The 16577-nt window shown below is 40.9% G+C and overlaps 1 protein-coding gene across 1 annotated transcript in view; it reads left to right on the top strand.

Annotated features, from left to right (window-relative positions):
* TPH2 (tryptophan hydroxylase 2) overlaps positions 1 to 16577 on the top strand; it is a 742941-nt gene that overhangs the window by 650952 nt on the left and 75412 nt on the right. Inside the window, exon 9 of the mRNA XM_069764593.1 lies at positions 9029 to 9124. Within this exon, the coding sequence (XP_069620694.1) occupies positions 9029 to 9124 (96 nt within the window). The remainder of the gene's footprint in view (positions 1 to 9028; positions 9125 to 16577) is intronic.

The following is a 16577-nucleotide window of genomic DNA, read 5'->3' as shown; positions in this document are numbered from 1 at the left end:
TGGAGAAGTGCTCACTAACACAGATTTAGACAAATTTGTGAACAGTATTTGAGAGAAAAAGGCCTTCTGTGCACATGAAAAAGTTTTAGATCTTTCAGTTCAGCTCATGAAAAATGCGAGCAAAAGTGTTGCGTTTATATTTTTGTTCAGTATATAATTAGGTCTGCCAGGTTTTGGTATGAAAGGGTGTAATTTTACTGGAAGAAATGTTTCTGCCCTATTTATTCCTGTAGAAACTACATGTGATAGAGCCTTATTATGTAGACTCTGATAAAAGTTTGAATCTAACCCCGAACTGTTCTGGGTTTGCACTGAACACCTAGTTGTTATGACCTGGTGGTGAGGACAATAATGGACCTGGTGGTTAAGAGCACACGGAATGACCTGATAGTTACTAATAATACAGGACAAGCTCTGAGACGTGGGAACTCTGCTGACCGCAATCCCTAATCCTATCACACACACTAGAAATAGCCGTGGATTGCTCCTAACGCTCCCTATGCAACTCGTCACAGCCTAAGGAACTAGCTAGCCCTAAAGATAGAAAAATAAAGCCTACCTTGCCTCAGAGAAATTCCCCAAAGGAACAGGCAGCCCCCCACATATAATGACTGTGAGTTAAGATGAAAATTACAAACACAGAGATGAAATAGATTTAGCAAAGTGAGGCCCGACTTACTGAACAGACAGAGGATAGGAAAGGTAACTTTGCGGTCAGCACAAAAAACTACAAAAAGACCACGCAGAGGGCGCAAAAAGACCCTCCGCACTGACTCATGGTGCGGAGGCGCTCCCTCTGCGTCCCAGAGCTTCCAGCAAGCAAGACAAAAATCAAAATAGCAAGCTGGACGGAAAAAATAGCAAACAGAGAAAGACAAGCAGGAACTTAGCTTGTGCTGGGAAGACAGGTCACAAGAACGATCCAGGAGCGAACTAGACCAATACTGGAACATTGACAGGTGGCATGGAGCAATGATCTAGGTGGAGTTAAGTAGAGCAGCCAGCTAACGAATTAACCTCGTCACCTGTGGAAGGAACCTCAGAAGCCGCAGCCCCACTCACAACCACCAGAGGAAGCCCATGGACAGAACCAGCTGAAGTACCATTCATGACCACAGGAGGGAGCTTAACAACAGAATTCACAACACCTAGTGTCCTGTGTTGAACTCCGAACTTGGACTTCCCCCATAAGGAGAGAGTGTCATAGAGATATTCAGGTGTGGCATATCAAGGAATTGACCAACTTTCCACAGGCCACAATCAACAACCTGATCAATTCTATGTGAGATATGTTGCACTACATGAGGCAAACGGTGGTCACTCCAGGTATTGCCTGGTTTTCTGACCCCAAGGTCATCCCCAAAATAATGTAAAACTGCACATTTTAGAGTGGTCTTTTATTGTGACCACCCTAAGGCATGCCTGTGCAATAATCATGCTGTCTAAACTTTGCAAATTAGAAGTGCTCACTAACACAGATTTAAACAAATTTGTGAACAATATTTGAGAGAAAAATGCCTTTGTACATAGAAAAGTCTTAGAACTTTGAGTTTAGCTCATGAAAAGTTGGAATAAAAACAAGTGTTGCATTTATATTTTTGTTCAGTATATAATGAGGTCTTTCAGGTTTTAGTTTGGAGAGGTATAATTTTGCTGGAGGAAATGTTCCTGCCCTATTTGTTCCCATAGAAACTACATGTGATGGAACCTTCTAACGTAAGCTCTGATACAAGTGTGAATCTAGCCATAAACAATTCAGCAACTTGCAGACAAGCTAGCTTCTCTTAGTTAACTTTCAGCATGTGTTAGGAGGAGGAGCTGACCGGAGGAGGTGCGGCGGTGGGAAGAGCTTCAAGGAGGACGTCTGCAGCCCTCCGCAGCACCTCTGTCCTCAAATGTAAAACCAGCCTTAGAGACCCTGTTTGGTTTGGCTAATGGAGGGCCATAGATAATTGAGAGTGCATCCTTCTAAATTTGGCAAGATGAGCTAACAATCTTTTGTGTATAGTAAAAGTCCAAGCATTCCTTAGCTTCCAGACTTAATTCAGGAAAATATATTTTTTTTGTTTCTTGTTTTACAGTAGATAGAAAATATTAAATTGTGTGAGTCCTAAGTGGTTGATACCTTTTAAATGCTAACTGAAAAGATGGTAACAAGTTGCAAGCTTTCGAGACTACTCACGTTTCTTTATCAGGCATAGAAAAACACAAAATCTGAAGAGTCACATATTTATACACAACAGGGCACAGGAATAGATCAGACAAGTCACATGAAGCAGAACTATCAATGTAGGATGGGGAGAAAGCAGCTGTGGCTGTAAATATTGGAACAGTTCATAGATAAAGGGTGTGAAAAGTTTATTGTCCTGTGATTGAAGTCTGGTTCATGATTGTGATACCCCCAAATGGTCTGAGGAGCACATTCCTTAGTTGATATAGAAAGACATAAATCCATGCAACACATTCACTCTTGCACTGAGTGTGTCAAAGGTTGTCATAAGTTTGTATTTCCAGACTCTTCTGTCTCTCTGGGATTTGAACTTACCTTTTAATAAATATAACTGAACAGATGGTAACAAATTGCAAGCTTTTGAGACTACTCAGGTCTCTTCATCAGGCATAGAATAACACAAAATTTGAAGACTCACATATTTATGCATAAGAGGACAGCTGCACCCTTCCAGATTTTCTTCACAATAATAATAACAATAATAATAGTCTCTTTATTTATATAGCGCAAACATTTATATTTATTTCATTTATTAATATTTATTTGTTATATTTAACTTTATTTAATGCCAATATATTCTGTAGGGCTTTTTGCACATATCGCTGTCCCGGATGGGGCTCACAATCTAAATTCCCTATCAGTATGTCTTTCGAATGTGGGAGGAAACCCAGGCAAACATGGAGAGAACATACAAACTCCTCGCAGATGTCATCCTTAGTGCGATTTGAATCCACGACTTCAGCGCTGCAGTGCTAACCACTGAGCCACCGTGCTGCCTACATGTTCTAATTGAGATGCTTTGCTCAATACTAGCATATTACGCAGCTTAAACTCATGGATTGTTTTTTTTCCAATAATGAATTTTTTTTTTTAAATGACCAACTTAACAGATGCAATGAAAAAAAAACAAGCTAAAGGTCTACAAAGAACCTGTTAATGTTTCAATTTATAAGAGAAAAATACTCACCTTAATGTATAAAGAGACATAAAAATTATACTTATTCAAATTTGTACTTGTGTGATAAAGGTTTCACAGAACTTTCCCATCGAATTAGAACAAAACGTAATGTCTGACACCTAGAGTCTGACATTTCACAGTGATTTGTTGGCGATATGTAAAATAGGTAATTATTCACTGAAAGCAGATACTGCAAAACTGATCGGGCTGCCTTGATCTTTGTTTTACTTTTTTTTTTTGCATTCCCGATATTCAGAAATTCCTGGTATTTATATAACCATTTTTTCTACACTAAAATAAGGACATTGATTTGATGCTAAAAATCCAGCAATCTGTAAAATAGGCTAATCACTTGCAAGCATTTTTTTTTGCAGATTTGACTGTTCTCAGGCCAATGTTCTGCTTTTTGTTCCCAGGAGCACAGAGCTGTGCGTAATTCGTCTGCAAAGTCAGACTTTCAAAACAAGATGTAAAGAAGCTTTGGCCACAAGTACTAATTTCACTACTATATAATATACTAAATAGCCAGGTATTATCCCAGTGTGTCCTCGCCATGACATTTGAAGCGCTACCTGTTATGTGTATGTAATGGACAAACAGTACTGCAGCGAAGGAGTGCTTCTTGTGTTAAAATAATAATTTAGGTCACGTATTGACAATCACCGCACCAGTCTAATAACAACATTCCAGCCAGAAAACATTTTGTTTCTGAATACATGTATTTTCTCCGTCTAAATAACAGTTTTTAAGTTCCATGCGCTTGCCTCACTTCATTTTACTTGCGGCTCATCTACGGTGTCTTCAGCGTGAAATATCAATAATGATACCATCCTTCAAATAGACTGTAATAAATCAGAGCTGTGATCTGTACCAATCAAATCGATCTGTACTGATGTGCGCTGGCATTCTATTAATTAACAATAATAGGGACTTCTGCCTTCAGTCACTGCTACAATCAAACCTCTGCCATTGATGATTAAACGAGAGCAGGCGACGCTTTATTAATGAAGCCCATTTAGAATTCTGCAGCGACGCAAATGAAATTACACAGGGAAATATTAAAAAGCTTTTGATAGACTGCACTTGGGTTGCAAAAATCAACCTGTTCTAAAATTATTTTTCATTACAAATAGTTTATCTACCTTAATTAGCTTTTATTAGGAATTAATAATTAATCATTAATTACCAATGGCATGTTAATTATTTACAACTGTTTATCGTCTGCCTTTAGATAGTCGTTTGTTTTTCCGATCTTTACTAGTCAACCTGGTCCCATCATTGCTCTTTATGTAAGCTGCAGAGTAAAATGCTATATAAAAACCTCAGACCTTACCATCTTGGGGTCTATGATTGTAAAATCAAGAACTATTGGCAAATACATGTTGTAATTGAGACCATGGCATATGGAGTTTTACTGTCCCTGCAGTTCTGGCTCAATTTCCCATTTAATTGTCCCACAAAATCACAAATGACAACCTTCAGGGATGCAAGCCGGTTACCTGCAATTGTCTTACAGATGTTCATTACTGTTTTGCATTTCTTTCGAAGGCATAGGATAGGTTCTTTTAAGACTTTAAAACCAATTTTCTATATAAACTAATCTGTTTTCTTAAACTATTTAGTATATTGTATGATGTGACTTAAAGGGATTTTCCATGATTGTCTATAGGCTTGCTCTTTGTAAAAAGAACAATCTGAACTTTACTTACTCAGTACTGTTATAGTGCTGCCTCTCTGCCACTGCTCCTCATGTTGACAGGTTACAACGGTGATGATGACACTACAGCATGTGACTGATGCAGCCAATCAGTGGCTTCATCAGCATCTCCGCTTAGCCCAGTGATTGGCTGCAGTGGTCATGATGTTTCCGCTGCATCAGCAGAGCTCACATCCAGCAGTGAGTGAGTAAAGATCAGTAAAGCTCAGCCAATAGAAATAAAATATCCTGGTAAGCATTTTTATTTATTCTTTCTTTATTATTATGTAACTGAAATCTCACTACTGATTATCAGTATATAAATAGTTTCCACCTGTTCTTAAAGAAGCTGTCTATGTTTGAGAATAATTCTTTGATAGAAATATAGATCTCAGGTTATCCATTGCTGATGATCATATGCAGCCTACTGAGGACACGATGGTACATGTTTATATATACATAAAATATTGCATAGTATTGTAGAATCACAAACAAAACTCCAGCATCCAAAAATAAATATGTAATTTAAAATCCACATTTAGTAAAAGTTATTGTGAAAAATCATCATCATCAATATATGCATCCAGAATAGTGATGAGCGAGTGTACTGGTTGCTCGGGTTTTCCCGAGCATGCTCGTGTGGTCTCCGAGTATTTATTAGTGCTCAGAGATTAAGTTTTCATCGGCTGCTGAATGATTTACAGCTACTAGCCAGGCTGAGTACATGTGGGGGTTGCCTGGTTGCTAGGGAATCCCCACATGTAATCAAGCAGGCTAGTAGCTGTAAATCATTCAGCTGCCCGATGAAAACTAAATCTCCGAACACTAAAATACTCGGAGATCACCCGAGCAACGAGTACACTCGCTCATCACTAATCCTGAACAATTGATATAAATCACATAAATCACTGAATCATTCCAGATCTACAGCTATCCTTACTCATAACTAGCTAGAAGTTAACATCCCCACAAACACATTAGATTAATGTCAGAGGAACAAGCCATTTTTAGCCCGACTGACAGACCATCTAATTTATTGCGGGGTCTTTTGACTCTTGCTAGTGGAACAAAACATTAGTTATGCTAAGGTCTTACTCTTGACCCTTTTGTATTCTAGGGAATACCATCGCTTACTCCTCTCTCCCCGGAGGATCACTATTAAAGGTGTAATAGTAACTTTAATTAGATCAGGAGTTCTTATTTAACATTTTACATCAAATTATACATACAGTGGGGCAAAAAAGTATTTAGTCAGTCAGCAATAGTGCAAGTTCCACCACTTAAAAAGATGAGAGGCGTCTGTAATTTACATCATAGGTAGACCTCAACTATGAGAGACAAACTGAGAAAAAAAAATCCAGAAATTCACCTTGTCTGTTTTTTTAACATTTTATTTGCATATTAGGGTGGAAAATAAATATTTGGTCAGAAACAAACAATCAAGATTTCTGGCTCTCACAGACCTGTAACTTCTTCTTTAAAAGTCTCCTCTTTCCTCCACTCATTACCTGTAGTAATGGCACCTGTTTAAACTTGTTATCAGTATAAAAAGACACCTGTGCACACCCTCAAACAGTCTGACTCCAAACTCCACTATGGTGAAGACCAAAGAGCTGTCAAAGGACACCAGAAACAAAATTGTAGCCCTGCACCAGGCTGGGAAGACTGAATCTGCAATAGCCAACCAGCTTGGAGTGAAGAAATCAACAGTGGGAGCAATAATTAGAAAATGGAAGACATGCAAGACCACTGATAATCTCCCTCGATGTGGGGCTCCACGCAAAATCCCACCCCGTGGGGTCAGAATGATCACAAGAACGGTGAGCAAAAATTCCAGAACCACGCGGGGGGACCTAGTGAATGAACTGCAGAGAGCTGGGACCAATGTAACAAGGCCTACCATAAGTAACACACTACGCCACCGTGGACTCAGATCCTGCAGTGCCAGACGTGTCCCACTGCTTAAGCCAGTACATGTCTGGGCCCGTATGAAGTTTGCTAGAGAGCATTTGGATGATCCAGAGGAGTTTTGGGAGAATGTCCTATGGTCTGATGAAACCAAACTGGAACTGTTTGGTAGAAACACAACTTGTCGTGTTTGGAGGAAAAAGAATACTGAGTTGCATCCATCAAACACCATACCTACTGTAAAGCATGGTGGTGGAAACATCATGCTTTGGGGCTGTTTCTCTGCAAAGGGGCCAGGACGACAGATCCAGGTACATGAAAGAATGAATGGGGCCATGTATCGTGAGATTTTCAGTGCAAACCTCCTTCCATCACCAAGGGCATTGAAGATGAAACGTGGCTGGGTCTTTCAACATGACAATGATCCAAAGCACACCCCCAGGGCAACGAAGGAGTGGCTTCGTAAGAAGCATTTCAAGGTCCTGGAGTGGCCTAGCCAGTCTCCAGATCTCAACCCTATAGAAAACCTTTGGAGGGAGTTGAAAGTCCGTGTTGCCAAGTGAAAAGCCAAAAACATCACTGCTCTAGAGGAGATCTGCATGGAGGAATGGGCCAACATACCAACAACAGTGTGTGGCAACCTTGTGAAGACTTACAGAAAACGTTTGACCTCTGTCATTGCCAACAAAGGATATATTACAAAGTATTGAGATGAAATTTTGTTTCTGACCAAATACTTATTTTCCACCATAATATGCAAATAAAATGTTAAAAAAACAGACAATGTGATTTTCTGGATTTTTTTTTCTCAGTTTGTCTCCCATAGTTGAGGTCTACCTATGATGTAAATTACAGACGCCTCTCATCTTTTTAAGTGGTGGAACTTGCACTATTGCTGACTGACTAAATAATTTTTTGCCCCACTGTATTTATAAATTACTGTTTTCTAACAAATTTGTTTAACTGCTGTAATTAAATTAGTACACTTGTCCCCTGTTAGTTTTGTTACATTAGAGCATTCAAAAAAGAAAAGAAAATCAGATAACTAAACATATTTCTACAGAAAATCATCAAAAAAAGGAAATCATATAAAAAGTTGAGGACAGTTTTGACACCGCGCAACAAATAAGTCTGTTGAATAAAGAAAATATTTTAACATGCCAAGCAGATGCTTCTGCTCATTTTCTTTTCCCTTTGTGTACAGGGCAGTGTGAATAGCTGACTTTTCCCTAGTCAGGCGGCATTACAGATCTTTTCCATCATTAACTTTGTACATTTCATAAGCTATGGAAGAGTTATTAGCTAAAACAGAGGCATCTGGAGATTTCCAGTGTAATTAAATCACCAGCCTCAGTTCTGTGTTTTTAGGTTTTGATATAAAGTTCATCAGTAACAAAGTGACTGTTTCATGAACTATGTAACATAAAGTAGTCAAGGGAAGCCGACACATATTGTTAGCAACACTGACATACAACATTTATGATAACAAAAATAAAAAAAAAAGCTTACTTCAGGTCCCCTATAAATTAGAATGGAGAGCCACTAAATACTTGGGCTGGACATGTATCTAATAGTCAATGTAATCATTGCAGGAGAAAATTGTGGCCAATAAAATGGGTTTTAGATACTGGACTCATCAGATTTTGTTGGTTTCATGTGAGCAGCAGTCATTAGAGTAGTTGCCTTAGGGCAGAGACAGACTGCCGTATTTCTCATGCGAGAATGGCATCATAATCCTCGTACTGACTGTCGGCTCTCCTGACCTGAGCTTGACAGCTGCATAGCAATCCATCACACTGTCTTGCTCAGGTCAGGAGAGGTGTCAAGCCAGTCCGTGCAGTGCAATGTGATTCTCGCACGAGAAATACGGCAGTCTGTCTCTGCCCTTAAAAGGGTTTCCTTCTTTTACAAATGTTGGTGCTGTAAGCTACGATAGCTGTATTAAAAAAAGAGTATTACTTACCCTCCCTGGGTCCAGCACCACCTCTCCAACACTGACCTGGTCTTTGTTAGTTGTCTGCAGCAGTGACGTCACGTCAACAGAACTGCAGCCAAACAACAAAGACCGGCACTGGACCCTTAGAAATACTAAGATAATTAGTTTTATGAAATGACACCCATTTAATATGACTACCCCTTTTAGCCTGGCTCTCCGGGAATTAGGAGAAATGTTATTAATTGTTTTTACAGAAAAGCGTAAAAAAATAAAATATCTATTATAATTTTTTTTTTTCAGTGCTACTTTTTTACTATTGAATTCGGTCTTTGCAAACAAGATGGACAGTTACGAGCATACGGTGCAGGACTCCTGTCTTCTATTGGAGAATTGAAGGTAAGACAGCAGACTACAACAGACAGGGCTGCACAAACTATTTCACATGATGCTTTTTGTAAACTTTTATTCTGCATCAATTTTCTTCTTTTTTATATTGGTACGCTAAAAACACTGCTGCTTATTTGAAAATGTCAGCAAGCAGAGTAGCCGCTCTTGAAAGATTCTAATAAAAGTGTATATTTTTTGTCAATCATGGCTTTTCTGAATACTCATAGCATTCTGTATCAGTCGAGGGATTTCTTATAAATTTTCAAATACACTAACAAATACCTGGGCCATCAATGTTTAATCAGTTGGGATCCAAACCTTGGGACCCCCGCTGATCAGTAAAGAATAGGCACTACAGTCCCTTTACTGTTTTATCAAGCTCAGTGACTCATCTATGTGTCTAATTAAGTGAATCTTAGTACTTATAGATTGTTTACTCATAGAAAAAGTGACAAAAAGTGCATAACTCTAGTGCACGTGCAAGGGTTGCATTTGCATATAGGTTGTTAAGCCCAGAGGAGCCCAAAAGGTCTTTGTGAGAAGACTAATATTATTAACTCCTTAACAACATATGATGTACTGGTGCGTGATATGTCGGCTCCCTGCTTTTGATGTGTCCCAAGATGCATCTTTCCAAGCAGATGATGTCTGAATTATTCAGCCATCATTTGCCTCTGACAGCTGGGGGTGGGTCAATCTCAGATGTGGCATTTAACACACATCGGCAGGGTGCATTATTTAATTTGTCCATTGCCATGACTTCCGGGGGTTTGCTTGAAATCCCCTGCTTATTATGATGATTCATTTGTGAGAGCCCAGCTGTAGATTGTGAATTTTTACTATTGATAGCAGTGCTCATACCCTGCTATGTATAGTACAAGCAATCGGATGGTCACACCTTCTAGTCCCCTAATGAGACTAATAAATACAATAAAGAGTGAACAAAGATGTTTTTAATAATATTAAAAACATACAAAAATACAAGAGTTCAAATCACCCCTCTTTTGCCCCATTAAAAATAAAACAAAAAAAGACATGTTTGGTATTGCTGCATTTCTAAAAGTCTGATGTATCAAATCAAAAGATCAAATAAATTATTCCAATCGGTAAACAGAACAATGAGAAAAAAAACGCCGGGATTTAGATTTTTTGGCCCCCGCAACATTGTAATTAAATGCAATGAGAGATAATCAAAACATTGAAAAATGGCAGCTCAGGGTGCAAAAAATAAGCTCTCACACAGCCCCATATCCCAAAAAATGAAAATGTTAAGGGTCTCAGAAAATGAGGAAAAAAGCATATTTTGCTTTCTTTCAAATTTCTGAGCATTTTTTCACCACTTAAATAAAACAACTATACATGTTTGGTATCTATATAATACTGACTTGTAGAATCTACATGCCAGATCAGTTTTACCATGTAATGAACATGGCAAATGAAACCCACAAAAAACTATTGAGGTATTGCACTTCTTTTGCAATACCAACGCATTTGAAGTTTTTTCCCCCGCTTTCCAGTGCATTACATGATAAAATAAATGTTTTTATTCAAAAGTACAACTCGTCCTGCAAAAAACAAGTCCTCATACAGCTGTGTGGATAGAACAATAAAAAAGTATGGCTCTTGTAAGAAAGGCAGGAAAAAACAAAAATGAAAAGGCGTAAAATCGTAAGAAGAGGTCAAAGAATTGAGATAAACGGGGGACCTTTTGGAGATTGTGCTTTGGAGCTCATGAACTTCAAGTTACCACCACATGATTATTCAATACGTTTGATTAGCAAATGAATACTTAGTATGTCAGTGTATTATTACTTTATTATAGCATAAACTTAGAGAAACACATGCATCAACATAAACTTGTTGATTGTTTTGAAGAATCACCACGTACAGTACAAGCAGCCTTTCAGAAATGAAAGTAGAGACTTGGATGACATGGGCAACGATTATACTTTGACTTTCTACTGCCTTGATACATTGAAATTCTTACGAAGAAATATGGTATAAGAATAGCAGAATCATATTTATTGAAGAAAGTGTTTTTTACGGGCTCACTGAAATAAACCAAAAGAAATGAAATGAACAGAGAAATAACAAAATAATAAAAAAAAATCTAAAAAAGCCCAAAACACTTTCAAATATAAAAATATTAAGGATATATAGATACTTTGAGGGACAAGGCTCTAGGACTTTTTCCAAAGGCGAACAATAAATATACCATGTCGTAGTTAATGCCTTAGGGGCATAGTCAGAAGTGAAGTACTGGTTGAAAATCCTTGTGCCATTGCAATCGGAAATCAGTCTAAAGTAAAGAAGTAAAAAATAGCAAACCTGGTGCATTACCCCAGGAAATAAAATCATAAATTTTACATTGCGGTACTCCATCATTATAAAGTAGACAGCACCTTTCTGGTAGCCAGTAATATTGGAGATATATAGTTCATAAAACATAATCACCATTTTACAAGGCAACATGACCCATTATCAAAGGAACAATATGGCACATATCACTTTTTAGTGACAGAGGTTCAACTACAGGTACTATATAATTCTGGATTAAAGAAGCATTTTAACAACAATTCCCAAAGCCTTAAAGATATTTGGCATCTGCAGAAACCGTCCAAGTCTAGGAAGATTTTGATTAAAAAAATAGATTTGATCTGATTCTGGTTACCTTTTCCTTTATTGTATTAACATTTGCATGCATGTGCAGCACTTGTGAAATTTCTGCTGTTATCCTTTAATGTGGTATCCTGCAGTGAGGGTTGTTTTTCTATTCCATATACAATACAAATGGAAACGGAATCAACTGCATAGGCGATCAACTGACAGGAGACAGTTGCATACATTGTATATGATTGATGTTTTACAATGAGTTGTATGCTGCTTCAGAAATATAAGTCATATATTCTACAATTTGGCACATCTCAGATATGCACCAGTGCCAAATATTAAGAGTAGAGTTGAGCGACCTTGACCTTTTTAGAGTCGAGCCGGGTTTCGCGAAACCCGACTATCTCAAAAGTCGGGTCGAGTGAAATCGGCCGATTATGACGTAAAGTCGGGATCGACCGAAACACGAAACCCAATGCAAGTCAATGGGGCAGCATAGTCGGCAGTGAGTGGGGACCAGGAAAACACCTAGAGTGCCCATTTTAATGTCAAAACCATCCATTCTTCTTAATGAAGCTTGTCAAGCGTAATTTACCTTATAATAATTGGAAGGTATTTGAAATTGGGGGTCATTTGGCTAAAGTTGTGGTGGGTAGGGCTGGTTCAAGTAATTAGTGGGCCCAGGAAATCTGGACCACGTCACGGCAGTGGAGCAGGGAGAGGTAAGTATTTCAACTTTGCAAGTGCTGTGAACCTGAGCAAGCAGGGGGGGCCCACTCGTTGGCATTGGCACTGGCACAGGGCCCCTCAAAGTACAGCGGTGTGTTTGCACGGCGGGGGCGCCTCCCACCGGCAGCAACACTTTTGCGTACCATGAGAGGCCCTGTGCCAGTGACGTCGCCAACTAGTATTCCTCCCCCCACCTGATGAAGGAACCTGCACTTTCATCTGCACCTTCCTGTTTGTCCCCGTGTAAGGTGGTATGGTATGCGGGAAGGGGGACCTGACTTTCAGCAGGGTCACAATCTTGCAGTGTAGCGTGCACGGGAAATGTTGCGTTATGGGTCAATGTACCAGCAGACTCATCTATCACTGGCTGGGCAATGGGCAGGATGAGGAGGAAACACAGATATAGGCCCAAAGAATAAAGTGGGCTAAATGCAGTTCAAAATTGGTAACACAGGACTAATCAGGGGGCATTGCAGTGGAGGACAACTGGAATGAGAGGCTGACACAGAGAGTAGGCCCAAATCAGTAAGTAGTCGAAATGCAGTTCAAAATTGGCAACAGTAGTAAACAGGCGGCACAGCTTTGTTCAGTGGAGGAGAACAGCAAGGAGTGGCAGACACCGATAGTAGGCCCCAACCCAACTAGTAGGCCAAATGCAGTCTAACATTAACAACTACTTAACGAGCGCCTGAAAATGGAATTTCAGGACAGGAAACCAGGAGAACAGCAAGGAGCGGCAGACACCGATAGTAGGCCCCAAACCAACTAGTACGCCAAATGCAGTTGTTCCGTTTAACCACAATTTAATGAGAGCCTGAAGATAGAAGTTCAGGAAAGGCAACCTGGAGAACACCTTGGAGTGGAACACACCATCTCTCTACACCCCATACCCAATTTGTAGGTCTAATGCAGCGTAGTTTCCAACAACTACTAAACGAGAGCATGATGATCGAAGCATTGGCGAGGAAACCTGGGGAACACCTTGGAGTGGAACACACCATCTCTCTACACCCCATACCCAATTTGTAGGCCTAATGCAGCGTAGTTTCCAACAACTACTAAACGAGAGCATGATGATCGAAGCATTGGCGAGGAAACCTGGGGAACACCTTGGAGTGGAACACACCATCTCTCTACAGTGGAACACACCATCTCTCTACACCCCATACCCAATTTGTAGGCCTAATGCAGCGTAGTTTCCAACAACTACTAAACGAGAGCCGGAAGATCGAAGCTCAGGAAAGGCAACCTGGAGAACACCTTGGAGTGGAACACACCATCTCTCTACACCCCATACCCAATTTGTAGGCCCAATGCAGCGTAGTTTCCAACAACTACTAAACGAGAGCCGGAAGATCGAAGCAATGGAGAGGAAACCTGGGGAACACCTTGGAGTGTAACACACCATCTCTCTACACCCCATACCCAATTTGTAGGCCTAATGCAGCGTAGTTTCCAACAACTACTAAACGAGAGCCGGAAGATCGAAGCAATGGAGAGGAAACCTGGGGAACACCTTGGAGTGGAACACACCATCTCTCTACACCCCATACCCAATTTGTAGGCCTAATGCAGCGTAGTTTCCAACAACTACTAAACGAGAGCATGATGATCGAAGCATTGGCGAGGAAACCTGGGGAACACCTTGGAGTGGAACACACCATCTCTCTACAGTGGAACACACCATCTCTCTACACCCCATACCCAATTTGTAGGCCTAATGCAGCGTAGTTTCCAACAACTACTAAACGAGAGCCGGAAGATCGAAGCTCAGGAAAGGCAACCTGGGGAACACCTTGGAGTGGAACACACCATCTCTCTACACCCCATACCCAATTTGTAGGCCCAATGCAGCGTAGTTTCCAACAACTACTAAACGAGAGCCGGAAGATCGAAGCTCAGGAAAGGCAACCTGGGGAACACCTTGGAGTGTAACAAACCCTCTCTCTACACCACGGAAGGGCTGATTCTTAGGAAGGAAGGCTGTCGGAAAGAAGCAGGGCGCGTCCGAGGGTGATTATATTCTTATTAGGTATATACTCACCCTCGGACGCGCCCTGCTTCTTTATTTGTAATGAATGTTTATTTGCAATGTGGTTTTGACTTACTCTATTTTTTTGGTAAATAATGATTTTATTATTTTCATTGTTTTGCATCTTCTTGGCAATAATATAAAGAAGACGCGACAGGACAACACTCGGTGGATGCCATATCTGTGTTTAAAATTGAAAAAACCTTTCAGTTAACTACTTGCAGGAGAAAGTTATTGTAGCTGGTGGCCATTTTTAGTACTGTACCAGATTTTTGTTGTATGTGTTTGTTTTTAATGTTAAAATGTCTGCATTTGATATCTCTCCAGTATTTTCTTTTTTATTATCAAAATACTTATTTTTATATTTTCTGATGTTGGTTCCAGGGGTACACGGGCAGCAGTGGTGTGGTCAGTGGAGGCCTAGTGGAAGGAGTGACCGCAGACAGGCATCGAAGGCCTAAAATAATAACACATGGCTGTAGGCAATTTTAAATTGGTTCCAGGGGTACACGGGCAGCAGTGGTGTGGTCAGTGGAGGCCTAGTGGAAGGAGTGACCGCAGACAGGCATCGAAGGCCTAAAATAATAACACATGGCTGTAGGCAATTTTAAATTGGTTCCAGGGGTACACGGGCAGCAGTGGTGTGGTCAGTGGAGGCCTAGTGGAAGGAGTGACCGCAGACAGGCATCGAAGGCCTAAAATAATAACACATGGCTGTAGGCAATTTTAAATTGGTTCCAGGGGTACACGGGCAGCAGTGGTGTGGTCAGTGGAGGCCTAGTGGAAGGAGTGACCGCAGACAGGCATCGAAGGCCTAAAATAATAACACATGGCTGTAGGCAATTTTAAATTGGTTCCAGGGGTACACGGGCAGCAGTGGTGTGGTCAGTGGAGGCCTAGTGGAAGGAGTGACCGCAGACAGGCATCGAAGAACTAAAATAATAACACATGGCTGTAGGCAATTTTAAATTGGTTCCAGGGGTACACGGGCAGCAGTGGTGTGGTCAGTGGAGGCCTAGTGGAAGGAGTCACCGCAGACAGGCATCGAAGGCCTAAAATAATAACACATGGCTGTAGGCAATTTTAAATTGGTTCCAGGGGTACACGGGCAGCAGTGGTGTGGTCAGTGGAGGCCTAGTGGAAGGAGTGACCGCAGACAGGCATCGAAGGCCTAAAATAATAACACATGGCTGTAGGCAATTTTAAATTGGTTCCAGGGGTACACGGGCAGCAGTGGTGTGGTCAGTGGAGGCCTAGTGGAAGGAGTGACCGCAGACAGGCATCGAAGGCCTAAAATAATAACACATGGCTGTAGGCAATTTTAAATTGGTTCCAGGGGTACACGGGCAGCAGTGGTGTGGTCAGTGGAGGCCTAGTGGAAGGAGTGACCGCAGACAGGCATCGAAGGCCTAAAATAATAACACATGGCTGTAGGCAATTTTAAATTGGTTACAGGGGTACACGGGCAGCAGTGGTGTGGTCAGTGGAGGCCTAGTGGAAGGAGTCACCGCAGACAGGCATCGAAGGCCTAAAATAATAACACATGGCTGTAGGCAATTTTAAATTGGTTACAGGGGTACACGGGCAGCAGTGGTGTGGTCAGTGGAGGCCTAGTGGAAGGAGTGACCGCAGACAGGCATCGAAGGCCTAAAATAATAACACATGGCTGTAAGCAATTTTAAATTGGTTCCAGGGGTACACGGGCAGCAGTGGTGTGGTCAGTGGAGGCCTAGTGGAAGGAGTGACCGCAGACAGGCATCGAAGGCCTAAAATAATAACACATGGCTGTAGGCAATTTTAAATTGGTTCCAGGGGTACACAGGCAGCAGTGGTGTGGTCAGTGGAGGCCTAGTGGAAGGAGTAACCGCAGACAGGCATCGAAGGCCTAAAATAATAACACATGGCTGTAGGCAATTTTAAATTGGTTCCAGGGGTACACGGGCAGCAGTGGTGTGGTCAGTGGAGGCCTAGTGGAAGGAGTCACCGCAGACAGGCATCGAAGGCCTAAAATAATAACACATGGCTGTAGGAAATTTTAAATTGGTTACAGGGGTACACGGGCAGCAGTGGTGTGGTCAGTGGAGGCCTAGT

The sequence above is a fragment of the Ranitomeya imitator genome, chromosome 4 (assembly GCF_032444005.1).
Source record: "Ranitomeya imitator isolate aRanImi1 chromosome 4, aRanImi1.pri, whole genome shotgun sequence".
Taxonomy (NCBI): Eukaryota; Metazoa; Chordata; class Amphibia; order Anura; family Dendrobatidae; genus Ranitomeya; species Ranitomeya imitator.
Note: the sequence above shows the minus strand (reverse complement) of the source record. Positions and strands in the feature narration are given on the sequence as shown.